Genomic DNA, 20150 nt, shown 5'->3' on the forward strand with positions numbered 1-20150 from the left:
AGTGTTTCCCTTCTTAAACCAGCCTCGGGCTCTCGTTTTGACGCCATCCCATCACACACACCTAAAAACCAATCAGCTACGAGTCAAGGAGAATTTTTACAAGACCATAGTGCCTCTGCCTGCAAACGTTGGCAGAGACAAGGTCAAAAGACCATGGGAACCCAGGCAGCACAAACGCAACCCGACCGGTCCGGTCCGGTCCGGGTCCACTCCAGGAGGCCTCACAGCAACTGCCGAAACCATAGCGACGGTTGATAGCGACTCGAGCGGCTAGACGTCAGCCCGCCGCCACCGGTCGCCGCACTCGGGCGGTGGGTCTGACCCGGCGGGAGATCCCGCCCGAGAACCCGTCGGACGCAGTGCCAGGCCGGCCCCGAGCCCTGAAACCCGAGGCTCCCGCCACCCCGGGCCCAGCGGAGGAAGAGCGCGGCCTCTGGGCCTGGTGTTTCAGAGAAGGCTTCGCAGGCCCCGGGGAGGGTCGCGGAAAACGGAGCACCGAGTCCCCACGCACTCACACGACTGCGAGGCTCCCGGGACGGCGAGAGCAGCTAGCGGGCGGTCCCGGAGGACTCTCTGCGAAGGGGCCTTCACCTCTGCCCCTCGGTCAACCACCCGGGAACCGCCATCTTGAAACCTCGCGCCCCTCCGCCAGCTCACGTCACTTCCTGTTCCCGCTGGCCGCGATCTCACCGCGTTGCCAGGCACTGGGCCCATAGAGCGAATACAACAACTTCAGAGCCAGAGGTACTTCCGCTCTCATTCACTATCCGATTGGATAACTATAGGCCAAGAGACCCGCCTCATTCCAGAGTATTGTAGATTGACACTAATATAACCCAATAGAAATAAAAAGTAAGGAAGCTGCTATTTGATTGGCCAATTGTTCTCAGAATTCTGACGCATTTCCGCAACTGCTTCTCTCTGGGGACACACTAGGTAGCGGTATGCGTACGCTTCTGTGTCGGCCATTGGATCTGTGTTAGTTGTCGTGTGTAAATGGATGCTGTTTTTCAGGAATGCTTCCATAGAAAACAAGTTAGGTAATAACACTGGGCACCGAGTCTAAGGTGCTCAGCAAACATCAGCCCTCTAAACCTACAGCATGTGATGAACTGAACAAATAGTTCCTAGGGGAGACTCATAAATCTACACGAAAATGTATATTTTAAAAGAGAAACGGTACATTTGTCGATTTTCCAGAGGAGAAGTTATTACATAACACTTCAAATGAACTTTGCATCAACCCAAACTCCTTTATGATGTCATTGCACACTCTAGATTTATCTGAAGTCTTCCTTTGAGGGTTCTCTAGAGTCACAGAACTTGTGGATAGTCTCTATATAGAAAGGGACTTTGTTATGATGACTTACGGTCTGTAGTCCACCTCCCCAACAATGGTCAGCTGTGAATGGGAAGTCCAAGGATCTAGGAGTTGCTCAGTCCCACCAGGCTAGTAGATTCCAACTGATGGGCTGGCAAGTAAATGCAAGCAGAGGAGGAAGAGAAAAACTTCCATCTTCCAATGTCTTATAGATCTCCAGAAGAAGGTGTGGTTCAGATTAAAGGTGTGTACCGCCACGCCTGGATCTGGGCCTTGTACTCAGAGATCTTACCTTACTCTCCTGGGGATACATAGCCACTATGCCTCAAGATTTCCATGCCAAGATCAAGGTCAGAAACTTGTATTTCCCAGCCTCAAGATCTGGATCACAGGTGAACCTTCCAATTCTGGATTGTGGTTTGTTCTAGATATAGCTGATAACCAGAAATAGCTATTATATTTCCCTTCTACATCCCCATTCCTTAAGACTCCTCCCCATCCTTTCCCCTTAAAGGTAAGCATTTAAAACGAAATCTTCATAAAGTGTGAACTTGGTCTGTCTCGAAAAAAAACCAAAAAGCAAAACAAAACAACAAAAAACCAAAAACAAAAAAACACAAATCAAAAAACCAAAAACACCCTCACACTTGGTTATTTTTCAACTTAGTTTCAGCATCCTTAACAGAAAAGGTCCTAAGGGAATTTTTGACATCAAGTACTTTGAAAGAACTGATTGAGGTGTATATTAATTTTTAGGATGTTGTAGATAGGCACTAATGTTACAATGAATTAATAACCAATAGAACATTTACAATTTATATTAAAACAAATGTGTTCCCTAACAATGTAACATCAGTACCATACTAAAACTACCTTTGACTTAGTGGGAAAAAAAATAAGTATTCAATAAATAATCTGGGCTGGCCACCATCTCCCTATCCCTCTGTCTCATTGTTTAGATGGATTGAATTACAGTTAGAAGCCTTGATGCCTGGGAATGTCATTAATTCTTGTTTTGATTACTCTTTGAGTGTCAGTAATAGCAAGACCTATTAGTTCATAAAATAAAAACCAGGTAATAAATTTAGAAAGTGACACAAATTGTGATATTTTGAAACTAATTTATAAAACCAGTGATAACATAGAAATTAATACATTTGGAAAAGTTATGTGGCTAGTTAAAATTCTTCATCTGCTTGTAAAATTTTCCTGAGATATACTGGATACTTTATACCAATGATTTATTTTTGTCTTTGCGTTAAAAACCAAACGACTATAACCAGGACTATCTCAACATTGTTACATACAATGGTTTTTGAAGTAGACCCTAAAAACGGCTTAGTGAGAATGGTTAGATAAAGGTTTAGAAAACAAATGCTGTATCTAGAGAAACTAAGTTCCATCAATAGGCCTCCATGGCCTCTCCTTTTCCTGAGTTCAGGAGGCAATTAACATAGGTCTGCAAATGCTTTATGGGGCAGAGGGAGCTGCCTCTTTTTGGTGGTACTGAAAATAAAATTATCCCCCTGAAAAATAGAAATTAATTACTTTCCTTTAATCAACAAATTCTTAACAGGGAGTGAGCCTTTTTCTTCACTCTAACATATTTTATGCAGGGATCACTGCATTTTATGCCTTGTTTTGTTTACAATGTTCCACACACTTTGACCACTCAAGAGATAGATGACAAACAGGTGGTCAATATTGACTGCATTACAGACAACATTTATTATCTCATCCTTTCCCAATCCATCCAGCCACGCTTTGAACTGAGGAGAACCTCGCAGATGCATGGCTTTCGTTCATTCTGGAACATAATGTTGTTGAGGTTGCTCTGCCTTCATTTCCGGGTGGCAGACAATTGTATTTAATCTGGTGGAAGAAAATGTTGATATGATTTTGCAGTCTTTTCCAGTTCACAAACAACTGTTTTTGATCTGGGGGTAAAAATAACAGCACTATGTATGTTTTACTTGAAGGTCACAGGTCTGTGTCTAGTCAGATGTTATTAAGTCTGTCTTATTAGACATTAAGTGATGTTTGAAACAGGAAATGGGAATGGTCTCTCCATTTAGCAGGAATATTTGAAGACATTTGCTGCGAACAAGGAAGCAATAGCCTGTGCCTGCTGGTCTATGATGCCTTTACACCTCAGTGGTTCTGACAACAGGGTAAGAAAACTGGATAGAGCTTTATCCCCTGAGGGTCTACTACAGCTGGTTTGGACACTCACTGTTGACCTAAGACCCAAGCACCCCAAATTGTTTATCTGTATCCACGTTGTTGGAGACAAATGGAAAATTACCCTAAAGAAATAAGCATGGTGCCAGAGAGGGCAGCACAAAGTATCCCAGTGTAGACACCTGCCTGTTCATCTTAGCTGGCGCTTCACAGCAGTGGCAACCTCAGTGATAGCATGATGGTACTTTGCTGAGGCAGCCTTGAACTCCTCCAGGTGCTTCTCATAACTTTTGATGGCTGCCTGAAGCTGTGTCCTCTCCACTGCTCCCAAGATGGCTTGAATGATCATATCTATCCCGAGGCTGAGCACGGCAACGCCAATGCTTCCAAGGAGAGAAGTCCCGATGTGAGCTAGCACAGAGACCAGCTTGCTAATTATGCCAGTTGTGACACTTGAGCCCACCAGTTTAACAGCCACTGCACTGGCTGCAGATGTAGCTTCTCCCAGGATGACAGAAATGACCTTCTGCACGATGGCAATCTTCTCCGTCTCCCTTTCCTTAATATCCTGCAGCTTCCTATAAAGGGTTGGCTCTAGTTGGTCTTTCAGTGCCTCGTCAATCTTTTGCAGTTCCTTTTGGATTTTTGTCATGGCTTGGATAATGATGTCACAGTTTTCTTTGATGGTTCCATCGCTTTTCATTTCAATGAAGGCCAGCCTGCAACCCAAGTGGGTATTAAGAACCCCTGTGAGCTTGTTGGTGACCTGGAAGCTGTCAGACAAGCAGTCCAGCAGCTGCTGGTGAAGGCGGTTTACTTCCTGTCGCCTCCTTGGGTTTTGTGGGTAGAGGAAGTCACTCTGAGCCATATTTCAGTACGCCTCTGAAAAACGAAACAGGAAATCAGCTCAGAGTACCTTCATGACTCTAGCCAGGCAGCCATCAACGTGGCCATAGCTAAAGACTGCCTCAGGGGACTCAGCAGGTTTGATTTGTTGGCTTGTTTGAGAGGGGATCTCATATAGCCCAAGGTAGGTATGCATTTCTGATCCTTCAGCATAGACTTCTGGTGAGCTGAGATTGCAGGCCTGCACCCCTCTGCTGGGTTTTTGCCTGGTTTATGCTGTGGGTCAAGGCCAGAACTTCATGGGTGCCAGGAAAGCCTTCCACAGCCTCAGCCCCTGGGAGACTCGCTCCTGATGCCATTTCTTTCCCAATCCCTACCACCACCAGATTATTTTCCAAGAAGTTAGAGTTAAGTTAGAGATAATTTAAAATATTCACACCAGGGCTGGCAGGAGGCCTAGTTGGTAGCAGTGTTTGCTTCACAGACCTGAAAAGCTGAGTTTGCTCCTTGGGACCCCCACTTCCATGCCTACTACAACATTCAGGAACCCTCCAACAACCACCTTACCCCTGCCCAATAAATAATTTTACAATTTAGAAAAGGAGCTAAATGTTAGGACCATTTTATACCTCTCTGGGTAAATTATTTTTTAAATTAAGGAATATACAAAAATAACACCCGTGCAATAATCCATCACCAGCCAGGCATGGTGGCATATGCCTTTGATCCTGGCACTATGGAGGAAGAGGCACCCAGATCTCTGTGAGTTCAAGGCCAGCCTGTAGTTCATAGCAAGTTCCAGGCTAGCCAAGGCAACACAATGAGAGCCTGCTTCAAAACCAAAACGTCCTCAGAATAACAATATATATTCAAGACTGTAGACAGAAATGTCAGCTGTGGAGACAGTGGACACCATAGGCGTGTAGGGCAGCTCTGATCATGTCTGGGACTCTTAACACATTAAAGGAGGAATATAGAAGAAGGGAAAGGGTGATTACTCTAAAAGTTAGGGATAGTTTCACGGTACTGTGTAGGGGATTTAGGTTTTCTGGAAGGGGTACTGATTGTCAGCTATCTATAACTATTATTATTATTATTATTATTATTATTATTATTATTATCATCATTATTGCTGCTGTTGTTGACCTGGACGGCACAGAACTCTTGTTGTAAGCCAGGCTGGCCTTAAACTCATAGAAATCTTCTCGTCTCTGCATCTCAGTGCTAGGATTAAAGGTTTGTGCTCTCCTACCTGGTCTTGTTTATCCTCTTTAAATTGTTTATTTAAATTAAAATTTACAATTTTCATTCCAAGTCATGTGCCTCAGTTGGATCTCTCATTCGTATATATCATTATGCTTTGTTCTTCCCTGTCACATTTTTTTCTGTTTTTTTTTTTTTTTTTTTTTTTTTTTTTTTTTTTTGAGACAGTCTCTCTGTGTAGCCCTGGCTGTCCTGGAATTCACTCTGTTGACCAGGCTGGCCTCGAACTTAGAAATCTGCCTGTCATTGCCTCCCAAGTGCTGGGATTAAAGGCATCTGCCACCACTGCCTGGCTGTCATTTTTCAAATACAACTTTTCAGGGGACTTCAGAGAACACAGTGCACCCTCTGCCCAGAGCTACAGGAACTTAAAGAGAGAAACTAGGATTGAGGGGACTGCAGGAAACTTCTAGAACGTGACAGGTGATTTGTGTGTTGGCCGATGCTCACATTATAATGTTAAGACATTAAAAATAGCACCTGATAAAATATCTTACATGTAACAGCATTACCATGATCTATAAACCTTTAAACAGAGGAAGAAAGACATCTGTAGTCCCACTGTCTTGAGTGTTTTTATATCTAAAATTTATCTATGTGCAAGAAAATCTTTACAACGTTGTAATAACAATAAAATTGTAGCAATAATGAGATTCTTCTTATATTAAGTCATTGACTTTCCTATACTTCTAATTTTATAAGCAGTATATTAGGTACACAAACCAGTCTAAATATCATAATTCAATATACCTCAAATTGTGTTGTATTTGTAATGTTTATATGCATAGCTTGTTTTCCTTTCCATCATCTTCATTCTTTCCTGGGAAGAAATAGGTCGAAAGGCAATAGAATAGGAGCTGTGTGACATGGACGTAAAGCCCAGCTGTGGGGGTCAGGTCTCTCAGTCCACCCTGTGACTTCTGGAAGCAAACTCAGGTTGTCAGGCTTGGCCCACACGTTTACCCCCTGAGCCATCTTGTTGACTACATATTTTATCGTCTTGACAAATATTCAAATTGCATTTCAAAAAGCTTTTCTGCTGACACCCACAGTAAATTTTTATGCCATGCTGCTGGTGTCTGTCTGCTATGGTCTTGCTGAACTTGGGGAACATAGGATGCATTTCAAAAAGAGTTGTTTTTCTAAGAATACAACTGAAGACATTTAAGATGAATTGATTAGGCTGTTGCTATTTGTATCTCAGTAAAGTGGAAGACATAGTAGATCTGAGTGACAGAATGATAGGATGAGCCTTGTTCTGATCATTTCTAAAGCTGGGCTGAAGCACGGTCCATGTAAGCCCAGTATGCCAGGGCTTCCGTGGAAGTATCGACTGAGGCTTTCACATAGTAAGTAGGTGTTACCTTACGTACATGCACACACACACACACACACACACACACACACACACACACACACACACACACACACACACACACAGGACAGTGAGCTGAGGTGTTCTCTCAGCTCATGCACTGCTGTCTCCCTCCTCGGTGTGCACTTGTGAGTGAACACAGAATACAGGCAAGGCCAGACACTTTGCAGAGGAAAGAGCAGCTGCTCTCTAGCCCGAGCTTCACTTAGTTCAATCAAAGACATGCTGCTCAGTGTTTAGTGAATCCTGATGCAATGGTCCTTTTTCTGATACAAATTCCTCTAAATTTCCTCTAATATTTTGAGCAGAATGACTTCATAATTCTGAGCAGAATGAAGCCTGTCACAGTTACCCATCAGCATTTATCACAGGATTCTGTTGTGCACTTGAGACATTTCTCAGAAAAACATTGTGTTTCCCCCCACAAAGGCTGCTTAGAGGCACAGACTGTGTCAAAGTATGAGTAACTTCATCGTGTACAGGCAAGTGCTGTTCATTGGCTCAAGTAAGAGCCATCTTTATTCATTCATGACAATTTATGTGTGTCCCTCATGACACTGAAGATACAGAGCATCTTCCAGACACGCATTGCACTTTCCCACATGTAGCATGGCTCCATCTCCAGCCTTCCTAACATTCATGTGTTCATTGCCTCTCTCCCTCAGTGACTTAGTTTTACAGCTCTCAATAGAGTTCTTCCTTCCCTGCTGCCTTCAAGGAGGGAATCTCCAAAGCATGCCCTGAGAGCCCCTCGGACAAAGCTGACACGGTCTATGGCCACTCACAACTGGCATTATCCCAAAGCCTGTAATTAAGGCTTGTTCTTCAGAGTATTCTAGTGCTCACTGAGTCTCCACATCACTTACCTTTCTGGGTTTCCCAAGTGTGTGTGCTCTCCGTGTCTCAGCAGTGTTGTCGAAGGGTTATCCCGTGGGCTCATCTGGAAGCTTCTGGTGGAATGTGATGAGCCAGGAGATTTTCTGCTCTCTGCTGGGTCCCACTGCCCATCTGGTTCACAGCCATTTCTGCCTGGCTCAGTTTTCACAATACTTCTGTTTCCTATAATCATATGTTTCTGTTGCTATAATCATAAGCAATATTAACTTAGTCATTATAAAACTCTCCAAAATGGTTTTGTATTTTCTTTTCTTTAGCTGAACAAATCCGGCTCAGTATCATTGATGACTCTTCAGTTGGGGACAGTTCCTTCTGGCTCAGTGTCAGTGATGACTTCAGCTGGGGACAGTTCCTTCTGCTCCTTCTGCATTGTGGCCTCTATCTGCTGCTGGTTTTGTTCAGTTCTCAGGAAATACAAAACCCATATGGCCAAAATGTAAGCAGCAGCTCCCCTCCCAGGCTAGGTGTGCTGCTCCTTATCACTGCATCATCTTAACAGGGGAACCAGTCCGGAGGACGCTGTGCCTGATGTCCGTTCCCTCCCTCCTCTCCCTCCCCACCCCATGCACTTCTCCTTGTTCTTTCTGGAAATCATGCTTCTTTCTCTTTAGCTGTAATTGTTTTACACACACACACTCCTACATATATAAATATAGCCTGTTCATTTCATAGTTTTGCTTGTATAGATATGGTTTCTGAGCCATAGTGGGGATTGGATATCCCATAGGCTGTTCATCAGCCTCGCCTCCCTGGGAAGTCTCTCTCCCCATCTCAGCTCTCAGCATTCCTTTGTTGTCTGGCTATTCCTAAAGCCTCTGAGACTTCCCTCTTCTATGTAAATGATGCATGTCTAAAAATATATTTGTGCAATTATATGTGTATTTATTTATGTGTGAGCCTAAGTGTAGGTGAATACCACATGTACGGAAGCCTGCAGAGGTCAGAACAGGGCACTGGATCCCCTGCTAATGGGGGTACAGACAATTGTGAACTGCTGTGTGGGTGCTTGTAACTGAAACAAGGCCATCCAGAAGAGCATTCAGGGATCTGAACCCCTGAGCAATCTCTCCAGCCCGGCATGTCTATTGATGCTGTATTTGTAAGTTACAACTGAAGATGGGTATTTATCCTTATACTCCTTTAGATCTCAGGCTCAAGGAAAAGTCTTAGTACCCAAGGGACTACTGTAGTAGAAAGTATTGCCCATCTCTGGGATGCTTTGAGGACACTAGGGTGTGACAAAGCAGAAGAAATCACTGCAGAGATAAGAATGTATGGAACCGGTTTGTGCAGAAGGTCTGAGAGGGAGTGACATCCCACCCCCACAGAGGCAGGTTGTCCTTGTTCCTTAGCAAGGTCTCTGGCATTTAGACCCTGGACAGTATTCAGCTTGAACCCTGTCCCAGGCTTTTTGGTATCTGGACTCCACACTCCAAATCCCCATTCACAGAAGGGATGGGCTTTGTAGGGCAGGTGAGATAAACATTCAGGCATTGGGAGCCCGTGTGTCACAAAGTCAGCTGTCTCAATGTGTCCATGACCATAGCCCCAGTATAAGGGGGTTGTCTTTGGAGAGATTGCACTGGGTGTGAGGACAGGACAGGACAGGACAGGCAATAGCTGCTGTTGCTGCTGTGGCAGTCCCTGTGTCCAAGTCAGGTCTGCCTGCTCTTTCCAGTGCCCAGTGGGACGTCAGGGATGACACGAGGAAGGAAAGGGAGGAGGATGAGTGAACAGATAGATGTCTGTGCAGGGAAGGATGGACTACAATGGTCCTAGAGGAGCCAGAGGCTGCAAGAAGTGGAGATCGGAGGCAGCTCCCTAGGTGGCATTATCCTTATGAGCACCACCATGGCCATGCCATGTGAGTACCACCATCTTGGTTGCCTACATGGTTGTCCTCAGTGTGTAGTGGTCAGGGAGCCACATGTTTGTGAGCGTTCTTATCACTGAGGAATGAGCTCGAATCAGGAATACAGATTTATTCATCAGGCTTGTCACAGGGTTGGTCTAACAACTATAATTTGGCTCAGGCCTTCCAGTGAAATGCAGCTGCCTCTGGCCCTAAGTGCAGAATTTATCTGGGAGTTACCTCCCGGTCTAATTGTAGGACTTGTCTGGCACCCACTGCAGTATGTGCTGCTTTGTCCTGGCATGAGCACAACCCTGTTGTCCTAGTATGTCATCAAGGGAGTCTAGGCACACTACTAAGCCCCAGACTCCAGGCATTATACAGGACAGAGAGAGAGAGAGAGAGAGAGAGAGAGAGAGGGAGAGAGAGAGAGAGAGAGAGAGAGAGAGAGAGAGAGAGAGAGAGAGAGAGAGAGAGGAATGAAGAAGAAAGGGGTGCGTTAGTCTCATAGTCTCCGTTAGGGCTCCTGCCTGTCATCTCCAAGTGAATGTATATTTAGGATAACACAAAATTTTTGATCACATATGTTACCAAGGAACATGCCAGAACCCTTTTGTGGGTTACTGGCCTCAGAGATAAAATAATTTAAAAATAACCCAGATGGAAATTGAATTGGAGATAATTTTATTGGAGTTCAATAAAAGGGGTGGGGAAAGGGTGAAAACAAGTTGTAAATCTTGCCAGCTTCCAGAAAGAGGGATGTGATGTTTATTGTTGTCAACTTGGCAGAATCTAGAATCACCTGAGAGATGGTCCCCTGGACAGATCTGTGGGGGATTATCTTGATTATATTGATTAGGGTGGGAAGCCCCACCCACTATGGGTGGTACCCTAGGGAGGAGATCCTGGCCTGTGTAAGAGTGGAGAGAGTGAGCTGAGTCCAATCATGCATGCATTCCTTGTTTCTGCTTCATGATTATGGGTACACCCTGGCCAGGGGTGTGGAGCTCCTGCGTCTGTAGTAGCTCTACACTGAACTGTGAGCTGAGACAAATGGTTTCGCCCCTGAAGTGTGTCACATCAACAGGAGAGAAATAAAAGGAGATGATGGAAAAGAGGAAGAGAGAGGATCCTGCTTTTGAGTTAGAAATATGTTTATGAGCATCTGTGTAGAGAGGATGAGTGGGGAGGACTGGGGAGGAGGCAATTGAAAGCTTAGAGTGTCATGTGTCAAGACAAACAGGATTAAGATCTGGTTCAGTATCCAGAACAGGGGGAGAGAAAGTGGGGAAAGAACAGGAACATATCCTAAAGTACACTGCAGGTTTAACATTCAAGACCTGTAGCCCACTGCAGAGGTTTCATTCTCACAATAGCATCTCTTATCAGTAAATATCAAGTATTCCTCTCATGTTTTTATTTTTAAAGAGTTGTTTTACTTCTATTCTTCTTATTAGTGCGGGTGCATGCACTACCATATGGGGAGGTCAGAAGACAACTTCCAGGAGTCTGTCTCTCCTTCTGCCCTGGGTTCTGGGGGACGAGGGTCAAACTGATATCACCAGTCTTGTGTGTGCCAAATAATTTCCCTCGCTCAGCCATCTCCTCAGGGCTGGGACATCTTCGTAGTAAGACTGTTAGTGTGGCTTATTTCTTGAGGTTCCAGCTTTGAGGAGTCCTATCTAAGCGATTGACGAGCCCAGTGGCTTACTTCTTAAGGAAAGACAAAAGTACATCTTTATAAGTTATGTTCTCACGGCAGTTTAGAGACCTGTTGTAGTCCAGGGCCAGACGTAGAGCTCACATTTCGTTCTTTTGCCCCGAAGTCTTAAAGCACAGTAGATCAAACTAATTCAAGAAAAATAGAAAAAAAGTCTATAAACTACCATACCAGAAAGAAATTACCCTCTCCCCCATGTTTCTTTTTGTGAGACATGGTTATCTCTAGATAGCCCTGGTTGACGTGGAACTCAATATGTAGACCAGGCTGGCCCGGAACTCACAGAGACCCACCCACCTCTGCTGGGATTAAAGGCATGCACCACTATGCCCAGCTTGAAATAGCCTTCTCTTATGAGGCACCAGCAAAGCCGTTCTACACAGCCCTCCTCCTTTCATGGGTTCGGATCTTAAAGTGCAGTTTCGATGTTTCCTCCCTCTTCTGTGGCATTTCCAACTGTGATATTTTTCCTTTCGTAAAATTGGTGCGTTACCAGGGAAACTAAAACTGGGATGCACCACTGACTGGGAGGGAGGATTGGTTTTCAGTGGCCTCCAAGACTGCTAATGCCCAGCCAGCTACCTAGCATGTATATGGCAGACAGTCAGGAGCGTTTACTATCCTATCCTTCTCTTTATTTCTGTTCCTGTTTCGATTAAAGCCCAGAGTCATATGTACTTTGTCACCCTTGTCAAGACTTAGCTTGGCGTGTTTATAGCATCCTTCCCGTCTCTTCATGGCCAGTTCTAGTTTTCATTTGGATTCTGCTTTGCTTAACAGGGTTGAAAGTTGTTTGTTGGAGAAATGTCTTCTGAGTCAGAAAAGGATAAAGAGAGACTGATCCAAGCTGCCAAACTATTCTTCTTCCACATACGAGACCTGGTCTCCTTCATAAATCGGTTCGTTGAGCTGTTTAACCTCACGATGAAGACTCAGATCCTTCCCATGAATCTGAACGAAGAGAGCTGCATTAAAGATTTCTTTGAACAAATGATCAGAAATTTCAAAGAGATGCAACTGATGGTGGATGGAAAGCACAAACAAATGCAGAAGGAGCCGTTGTGCTCTAAGGTGCTGACTGCTATGACCTCTGCAGTGGAGAAGTGCGCCACCATTGCTCCACACCACACCGCGGAAGATATGCTCAGAAACATCCAGACATCAGGTGCTGCCTTGGTCCTGAAGACCAGTCATGTGCTTGTGAATCTAGAAACTTCTCTCTCACTCCTGATGCAGTTCCCCATCATGGGTCTTCGATTAAGTGACCTCTATAGAGAGGAGACCAAAGAGCAGTCAGATGCCACCTCAGATGCCACCACATCTGAGAAAAACAAGAGTCCAGAATGTCCCAAAGCCACTACAGAGGAAACCTTGAGGAAGCTGCAAGATGTGCTAAGTCCTGAGAATGCCCACACGCCCGTAGAAGCAGCCGCAGATGAGCTGGAACAGTTTGTCAAGAGTATGGAGATAACGTTACAGGTCCTCCAGAAATCCATCAAGACCATGGAAGGGGATATCTTTGTACTTACGCAGGTCCAGGGCAAGTAGAGGACAACATGTTCCTTTCTGAATGAAAAGCAGCTTGAGTTCTCGAATTTTTCATGGTACCGTGTACATTTTATTGATGCTGTATATTTGGTATGTTAGAACCCAAGGGCAGAGTCATCACTTGGCAAGCCACTCACCTGTAGTTCTGCTTTGTTAAAAAAAACAATAATAATCAAAGAAAGCCTGCTTGAAATGGCAGTGACTAAACAGAATGCCCTGCTGCAAGGACCGAGGCAGCATTTCACTTGGGGATAGTTCTAAATAAGTGGTTGCTCTTAAAGCATATTAAAGCTACTGGTCTGTCCTCCTCACAAGTCTATCTCCAGTGGCAACAGTGTGAAGTCCAGGTAAGTACTGGCATTATCATATGGCAATCTATTCATTTCCATGTGGCAATATGTACCTTATGGTAATCTAGATGGCATGACTGTTTACTCTTAGGGAGCATACAAACTGGATTTTGTCATTCATACTGGTATAGGCTGAGAGTGGAGTCACCTTGTCAGGATTTCCAGCTTCCTGCATCCTGGGACAAAAAAACAGGGCAGAGAAATCTATCCTGTAGCAGAAATACAGAAAGGATGCGCTTTCAGGAGAGGAAGTGGGCCAGAGTTGAGAGGGAAGGTCAGATGCTCAATGGTGTCGCCCTGGAAGAGTTGTGATCCTTGATGGGGCACTTGCATAATGCCAGCTTTGTTATGTTTTTTGTTATGGGCTTTTGTGCCCAAGCTGTCCTACCTACAGGAGACAACGTCTTTCCTTATGCTAGAAGTTTGCTTCATGTGGTAGTTGCACAGCCTTTGTTATGACTTTAATTTTTTCAAATCCCTTTTTAAATGATGGCTCTTAAACACTTTAATCTCCCTTGTAGCTCACCACTCACCGGAGGTTGTAGAAAAGAAAGGAAAATAAGTGGGCCTGCTTAGAAGGGTTCTTTGGAGTGAAGTCTTTGTTGTCTGGAAATCAGCTTAGTTCATATGTTAGCAGGCAGCGGCAGATGGATCCACTGCAAACACTTCACAGATACACCAGCAGTCCAGTCAGGTAACATTGGGGTAGCAAGCAGAGGTGGCACAACCTAGCAGAGACAGCCAGGCCTCAGCCTTGGCTTGAGTCACCAGGAGAGACCTGGAGGGACACCAGAAGGAGTTCTCAGCTGTTCCTCTCTCAGGGAAGTGAAGATCAGCAAAGATGCAAGACTCATAAGCTTTGCACAGCTAGCTGCACCAGCAAGCCAAGCTCTGTCTCCATCACTTTGTCGAGTCCTGTTTATACCCTCTTTTTACCCTGCAAACATAACATGTCCTCCACGTGCCTTGCCTCAGCAAATGTATCAAGTCCACAGAGTCCCACAAATGCAGCTCTACTATGCAGTGTAAGGCTGACCAATACATGTGTGTTGTTGGCAAAGAATCCTTCATCACGTGTCCTTTCATGTGCTTGCTTTAGCAGAGTACCCTCTCTCCTGCGTCTGCTTCCTTCCTTCACACGTCTGCCTTTGCCTTGTACCTGTGTCCACTTCAAGAAAACACTCCTTCACAGGTTTGCCCCAGCAGAACACCTTCCAACACAACTGACTTTCCAAAGAACGCTTTGTACTTCATTTGTATCAGGTTTTTCATGGCCCTCTCTCAGCCCTATTCTCCTGCCTCAGTACAAGTTCTGTAATGTCCAGTGTCTTGACTGTCATAAACTACTAGATATTCCGGATATGATTTACTTAGGACTACGTAAAACAATGAGTGGATGGCAATATAATTTTCTTACTTACACAAGTAAGACCAGAGCACACGGTTTGTTCCCATCTGCTCTCTCGAAGGTCTCAGGGTAAGGGAATACTGGTAGCTAAAAAGGATAGGTATTTTTGTCAGGGTGGACAGAGGAGGCACAGCTCCACTCTCCCACTGACAGCAGTACAAAAAGTTCCTCTAATATTTTAGGGGGGCTCCTCTCAGGCCAAATGAGGAATCGTGGCTTCAGTGCAGGGAACAATTTTAGGCGTGGCCAGTGTAACAAAGAATTGGGGCTTAGGAAAGATTGAAGGTTAAATGAAGTTCTCACAAGGAAAGTAAGACACACCCAGAGCTTAGGCCTGGGCTTGTCCAGGAAGAGCCACAGTTTACTATACGAGTCTTCTTACTATATACTCTAAACACACAGGGGAACCTCCACGTGTGTGAGTGTGGTCTCCTCTGATGGAGTCACACTGCAACCTGGGTATTGAAACGATGAAATGGACACAGTTACACCCTAACCAGGGAGCTGTTTGCAGTTGACAGCTGCTGGGAAGAGAAAATCCGTTTCCTCCAATGCAGATACTGAGTTTCTCTCCAATCAACTCACTCCAATGCACACTCTAGACAGGCACCACGCCCAGGGATAGCTGGCCAATGCAAAGCAACCTCCATTTTTGTTGGATTTTTGTCTTATTTTTAGTTTTGTCTAATTGGTGCTTTGTTTGTTTGTTTTTGATTTGCCTGAGTAGATAATTTTGAGAGAGGTGTGTGTGTGTGAGAGACAAAGAGAGAGAGAGAGAGAGAGGGAGAGAGAGAAGGACAGGGAGAGGGACAGGGAGAAAGAACATGAAGTAGGGTGGATAGGGAGGTGGGTAAGTTCTGGGAAGAGTTTGGGGCATGGAAAACATGATCAAAATATTTAAAAACTTAAATAAAAGTAAATTAAAAATCATATTTCATTGTCTTTATAATACTTACATGTAGGATGTTGGTGGATGCAAAGCTATTGTCCTTAAGCATTTGTGAAGGAAGCGAATTGACAGTTGAATTTTGCCAAATCAAGATTAGATTGGGCTGAGGATCTAGCTGAGTTGTAGAACTGCTTGTCTTGTCTGGACTAACCCCTTGGCTCGATCCCCAGGACTGAGTAAAACTGGGGTTGGTGGCCCCAGGCCACCTGCAGGCCTAGTGCTCCTGAGGTGGAGGCAGGAAGGCCAGAAGTTCAAGACCACACTCAGCTAAGTAGGGAGTTTGAGGCTGGCCTGGAGCTCAGGAACATTGTCTCAGAAAACAAACCAACAGACGATTTAAAAAGGAAAATGAGTTAATCCAACCTAAATAACTGGAATCGGATCACTGAAGAAGGAAATTAGAAAATCCTGATTTTGTAAGCAAATTATCCAGAATTTTTTCCACTTGTTTTTTTGTTTTTTTTTGTTTTTTTTGTTTTTGTTTTAAGATTAATTTCTTCTCATTTTAAGTTATGGGTGTTTTCCCTGCATATGTATCACATACATGCAGGATCCCTCAGAAGCCAGAGAAGAGCAGAGGAACTGGAGAAGAGTCCCTGGAACTGGAGGTTTAGAGTATTGTAAGTGACCATGTGGATGCTGGGGAGTGAAGCTAGGTCCTATGCAAGAAGAGCCAGTGATGGACCATTCTCCAAGCCATTCTGCTGTTTTAACTGAAAGAGTACACACAGAACTTCAGATGGGTGGACCTATTAAAGAGAACACTGCACTATGACAGAAATAAAATAGTAAACTGATTCAGGATATTTTTATATACATAGACAACATATGCTTTGTGGTGGTTTGCATATGCTTGGCCCAGGGAGCAGTACTATTAGAAGGTGTGGCCCTGTTGGATTAAGTATGTTACTGTGGGTGTGGGCTTTAAGACCCCCATCTTAGCTGCCTGGAAGTCAGTCTTCCACTATCAGCCTTCAGATGAAGATGTAGAACTCTCAGCTCTGCCTGCACTATGCCTGCCTGGATGCTGCCTGCTCCCACCTTGATGATGATGAACTGAACCTCTGAACCTGTAATCCGGCCCCAAGTAAATGTCCTTTATAAGATTTGTCTTGGTCATGTTGTCTGTTCACAGCAGTAAAACCCTAAGACATGCTTGTATCATTTCAATGAAATCACTATGGGAGATTCCTCACTATATACCTTGTCTAGAAGTTTCTTTTAACAGTCTGTGCAAATTTATAATCTGAGCACTGGTTTTACCTATAGAAGATACCCCGACTAACAGAGGAAGAGAAATGAGAAATTACATTGAAATATCTAAATGAGTCTTGTATGGTTTCATGAGTGTGGGAGAGAGAGAGGGAGAGAGAGAGAGAGAGAGAGAGAGAGAGAGAGAGAGAGTAGAGGCCAAAGGTCCATATTAAGTGTCTTCCTCTATTGCCTTCCACCTTATTTTTTGAGAAAGGTTCTGTTTCTGACCCTGGAGCCCACAGATTGCCTACAACTAACTTCTAGCAAACTCTAGGCATCCTCCTGACTCCACCTCCCAGCCTCCCAGTGCTGGGATTTTAGGTGTGTTATCATGTCTAACTTCAATCAAGAAATGTCAGCTTGGACTTGGGCTTAATTTAAATAAATGGCCCACTTTACAGATTTTGTACTATAAATTGTTGATCTTCTGGGATAGCTCAAGGGAATATGAGCCCTGTTTTTACCCTTAACCAAACTTATACATCTACATAATTTGAAGAGAATTATCTCTGTCTTCAGAGCTTTAAAGGGTCCATCAACAGCAGGAGGAGGGAGAACAAAGTCATCCTTTGAAAACTTACGTCCTGAGAGTCATGACCACATCCCAGGCACAATGTTTTCCATTGTTGGAGGAGAGAGCAGAGTTGTATGGAGGCACAGATTGCTAATGAGTCTGCTGACACAGCTCTTGGCTTTAGAGTCCACATTTCCACTATGTTCACTAAAGGATGCTCAAAACAAAACCCAAACCAAACCAAACCAAACCGGAAACCAACAAAAACAAACAAAAAAGAAATAATAACAAAAAATCTGATGTTGTGTGTGGAGAGCACTCTTTAAGACTCACTTGTAAAAACTGTTCTACTCAGAAGCCTGACTTTCTTTCTTCACTGTGTGGCTTTGTAAATTTGAAAATATTTTAAATAAAATGTGTGTGTCTGTGTGTGTCTGTGTGTGTGTAAAGGGGCATGTGTGTGTGTGTGTGTGTGTGTGTGTAAGTGGGCGCATGATGCTCATGTGGAGGTGAGAGGACAACTTTTGGAAGTCTCCTTCTACCATGTAGGTTGTGGGATCAGGTTCAGTTCAGTGGGCTTAGCAGGAAGCACCTTTGCTGAAGAGCCCTCTTGCCAGCCCCACCTGTGTAGCTTTAAATCCTTCCACCGCCTTCCCCCTTCCTCTGCCACATCCAACTTTCCCCTGGCTCTGTGAGTTCTCGGATCATCTCTGCTTTGCGGTGCCTTTCTACTTTCCTCTTTCCTACACAAGGCCCCACCCATCTCACCTAAACAAACCCTTTTCTCTGCTAGAAACCTTCATTCTCCTGGGACCAGAAACGTTTTGTTTTCTTCTCAGTTTCAAGCATCTACAGTTCAATCATGCTTTGGGCACAAAGCACTGGCACATACAATGTGTGATTGTCTCTCTCCCTCCTCCCGCTTTCCTCCCACTCTACATCCTACGCCCTGGCTCAAATGCTGCCCTCCTCCAAAGCTTCCTGGTTCTTCAAGGCAGCTTTTGCTTGGACTCTCACAAATAGAAGACTTGGTGTTCCTTTCTTTTGATATTCCTCTTGTGGCTTGTTTTTAAATTTCTTCTTAAGAGATTACAAATTTATGAGAGATCTATTCAAGTGTATTCAACTTTTAAAGGAAAAAAAAAAGGAAGAGAAATGAAGTTTGTAACTACTGTTGTATGTGTGTGTGATTGTAGGCATGCCCATGGCATGCATATGGCCATCAGAAGGTGCCTTTGGAAGTTGGTCTCCCCTACCACCTTGTGTTTAAGGCATGCTCTTTTGGATGTTTCTGTTTGGCTGGCCTCCCATGAGTTTCATGGCGGCTCTTCTGTCTGTTTCCCGTCTCACTGTAGAAGTACTGGGATTGCAGATGTACATGACCATATCTGGTTCTTCACATGAGCTCCAGATATCAAATCTGCATTGTTAGGCTGTGCAGCCAGCACCTTTACCTGTGGAACCATCTTGCCCACCCTATTCTCAACTTCTAATGCCCAAGATACTTTGCATATCACACAGATCAATAAGTGAATTTATATGGCACAAAAAACCAACTATATGCCAGATGTTGGGTGGCTTCTTTTCCTGCAATGTCATTTCACTGTTACCTTTCCAGGGCTCACTGCAAAGATGTCCCACAGATAGCTACCAAAGACCCTATGCAAAGCTTGACAGGAATTATTTGTGGAAATTCTTGTTCTCTGTGCTGGATAGTAATATATATATGCAAAGCTTGACAGGAATTATTTGTGGAAATTCTTGTTCTCTGTGCTGGATAGTAATATATATATGCATGTATGTATATGTGTATGTGTATGTGTATGTGTATGTGTATGTGTATGTGTATGTGTATGTGTATGTGTATGTGTATGTGTATATGTATATGTATATGTATATGTATACACACACACATATATGTATCCGAGGAGGGAACCTCAATTTAAAAACCATGCCTTAATAAGGTTGGGCTGTAGGCAAGCCTGTAGTGCATTTTCTTAAGTGATTGATGGGTGAGGGCCCAGACTGAGTCATGCCATCCCTAGGCTCATGGTCCTGGATTCTATAAGAAAGCAAACCGAGTAAATTCTACCAGGCCAGTAAGCAGCACTCCTCCATGGCCTCTGCATCAGCTCCTTCCTCCAGGATCCTGCCCTGGGTGAGTTCCTGTCCTGACTTCCTTTGATGATGAACAGTGCTGTGGAAGAGTAAGCCGAATAAACCCTTTCCTCTTCAAGTTGCTTTGGTCACTGTGCTTTGTTGCAGCAATAGAAACCCTACCTAAGACAGCCCTGGTATCCAGCAGGTGGTTAACATCGCTAGCTATCCATTCTGTTGCTTGAATTGTAGCACAGCCCCTCTCTCTGGTGCACAGGGGTTGGTTTCCAAGTCTGCTACTTTTTTTTAAATCTCATTCTTCAAGGGGCCAAGAATGGCCCATGTAGTCACAGCTCAGAAGCTCAAAGTTGCCCCAGACTCCTCCCTCCACGTACCTGAGTGGCAGGGCCTTTGGCGATCAGGTCTGCATTTACACTGTGCACTTCCTGAGGGAAAGGGTGGAAAATGTTTCCAGGTCTGAACTTTGGTAGTTTATAGTCTGCATCTCCTAGTGCACAATGAAGCTCAACTATTTTGGTGGTCAGTGATGTTCAGCTTTTCCACATTCTCACCTT

At 44.3% G+C, this 20150-nt stretch overlaps 3 protein-coding genes across 14 annotated transcripts in view; 1 reads left to right on the forward strand and 2 right to left on the reverse strand.

The window, feature by feature from the left end:
• Wbp11 (WW domain binding protein 11) overlaps positions 1-712 on the reverse strand; it is a 14563-nt gene extending 13851 nt beyond the window's left edge. Inside the window, exon 1 of one of the 3 annotated variants that reach the window (NM_021714.4) lies at positions 516-712. The gene's annotated coding sequence lies outside the window, so the exon portion shown is untranslated. Of the gene's footprint in view, positions 1-61 lie in introns of all 3 variants that reach the window. The other 2 variants (XM_017321693.1, XM_030255522.1) reach the window with 2 other exon arrangements.
• On the forward strand, positions 656-14416 carry BC049715 (cDNA sequence BC049715). Of its 10 annotated transcripts, none has more exons than XM_017321634.2 (4): positions 656-744; positions 3397-3492; positions 8141-8319; positions 12236-14416. In XM_017321634.2, the coding sequence occupies exon 4, from the start codon at positions 12260-12262 to the stop codon at positions 13001-13003; it is 744 nt and encodes a 247-aa protein (XP_017177123.1). In that variant the 5' UTR covers positions 656-744; positions 3397-3492; positions 8141-8319; positions 12236-12259; the 3' UTR covers positions 13004-14416. The 10 variants fall into 10 exon arrangements, with proteins under 10 accessions (XP_017177123.1, XP_006506325.1, XP_006506328.1 ...); XM_006506264.4 differs by lacking the exon at positions 8141-8319 and adding an exon at positions 1534-1713 and having other exon boundaries at positions 681-744; XM_017321635.2 differs by lacking the exon at positions 8141-8319 and adding an exon at positions 1534-1713 and having other exon boundaries at positions 681-744; positions 3400-3492.
• On the reverse strand, positions 2427-7946 carry Smco3 (single-pass membrane protein with coiled-coil domains 3). Its single transcript, NM_001039558.2, has 2 exons — positions 7853-7946; positions 2427-4384 (listed from the first exon to the last, which is right to left on the reverse strand). Exon 2 carries the CDS (start codon positions 4368-4370, stop codon positions 3693-3695), a length of 678 nt encoding a protein of 225 aa, NP_001034647.2. The 5' UTR covers positions 4371-4384; positions 7853-7946; the 3' UTR covers positions 2427-3692.
• Positions 14417-20150: the final 5734 nt, after the last annotated feature.

Source organism: Mus musculus, chromosome 6 (genome assembly GCF_000001635.26).
Source record: "Mus musculus strain C57BL/6J chromosome 6, GRCm38.p6 C57BL/6J".
In the NCBI taxonomy this organism is placed as follows: Eukaryota; Metazoa; Chordata; class Mammalia; order Rodentia; family Muridae; genus Mus; species Mus musculus.

Coding starts and splice junctions, on each gene's coding strand:
- Smco3 (NM_001039558.2), bottom strand. CDS start 4,370: ATGGCTCAGAGTGACTTCCTCTACCCACAAAACCCAAGGAGGCGACAG.
- BC049715 (XM_017321634.2), top strand. CDS start 12,260: ATGTCTTCTGAGTCAGAAAAGGATAAAGAGAGACTGATCCAAGCTGCC.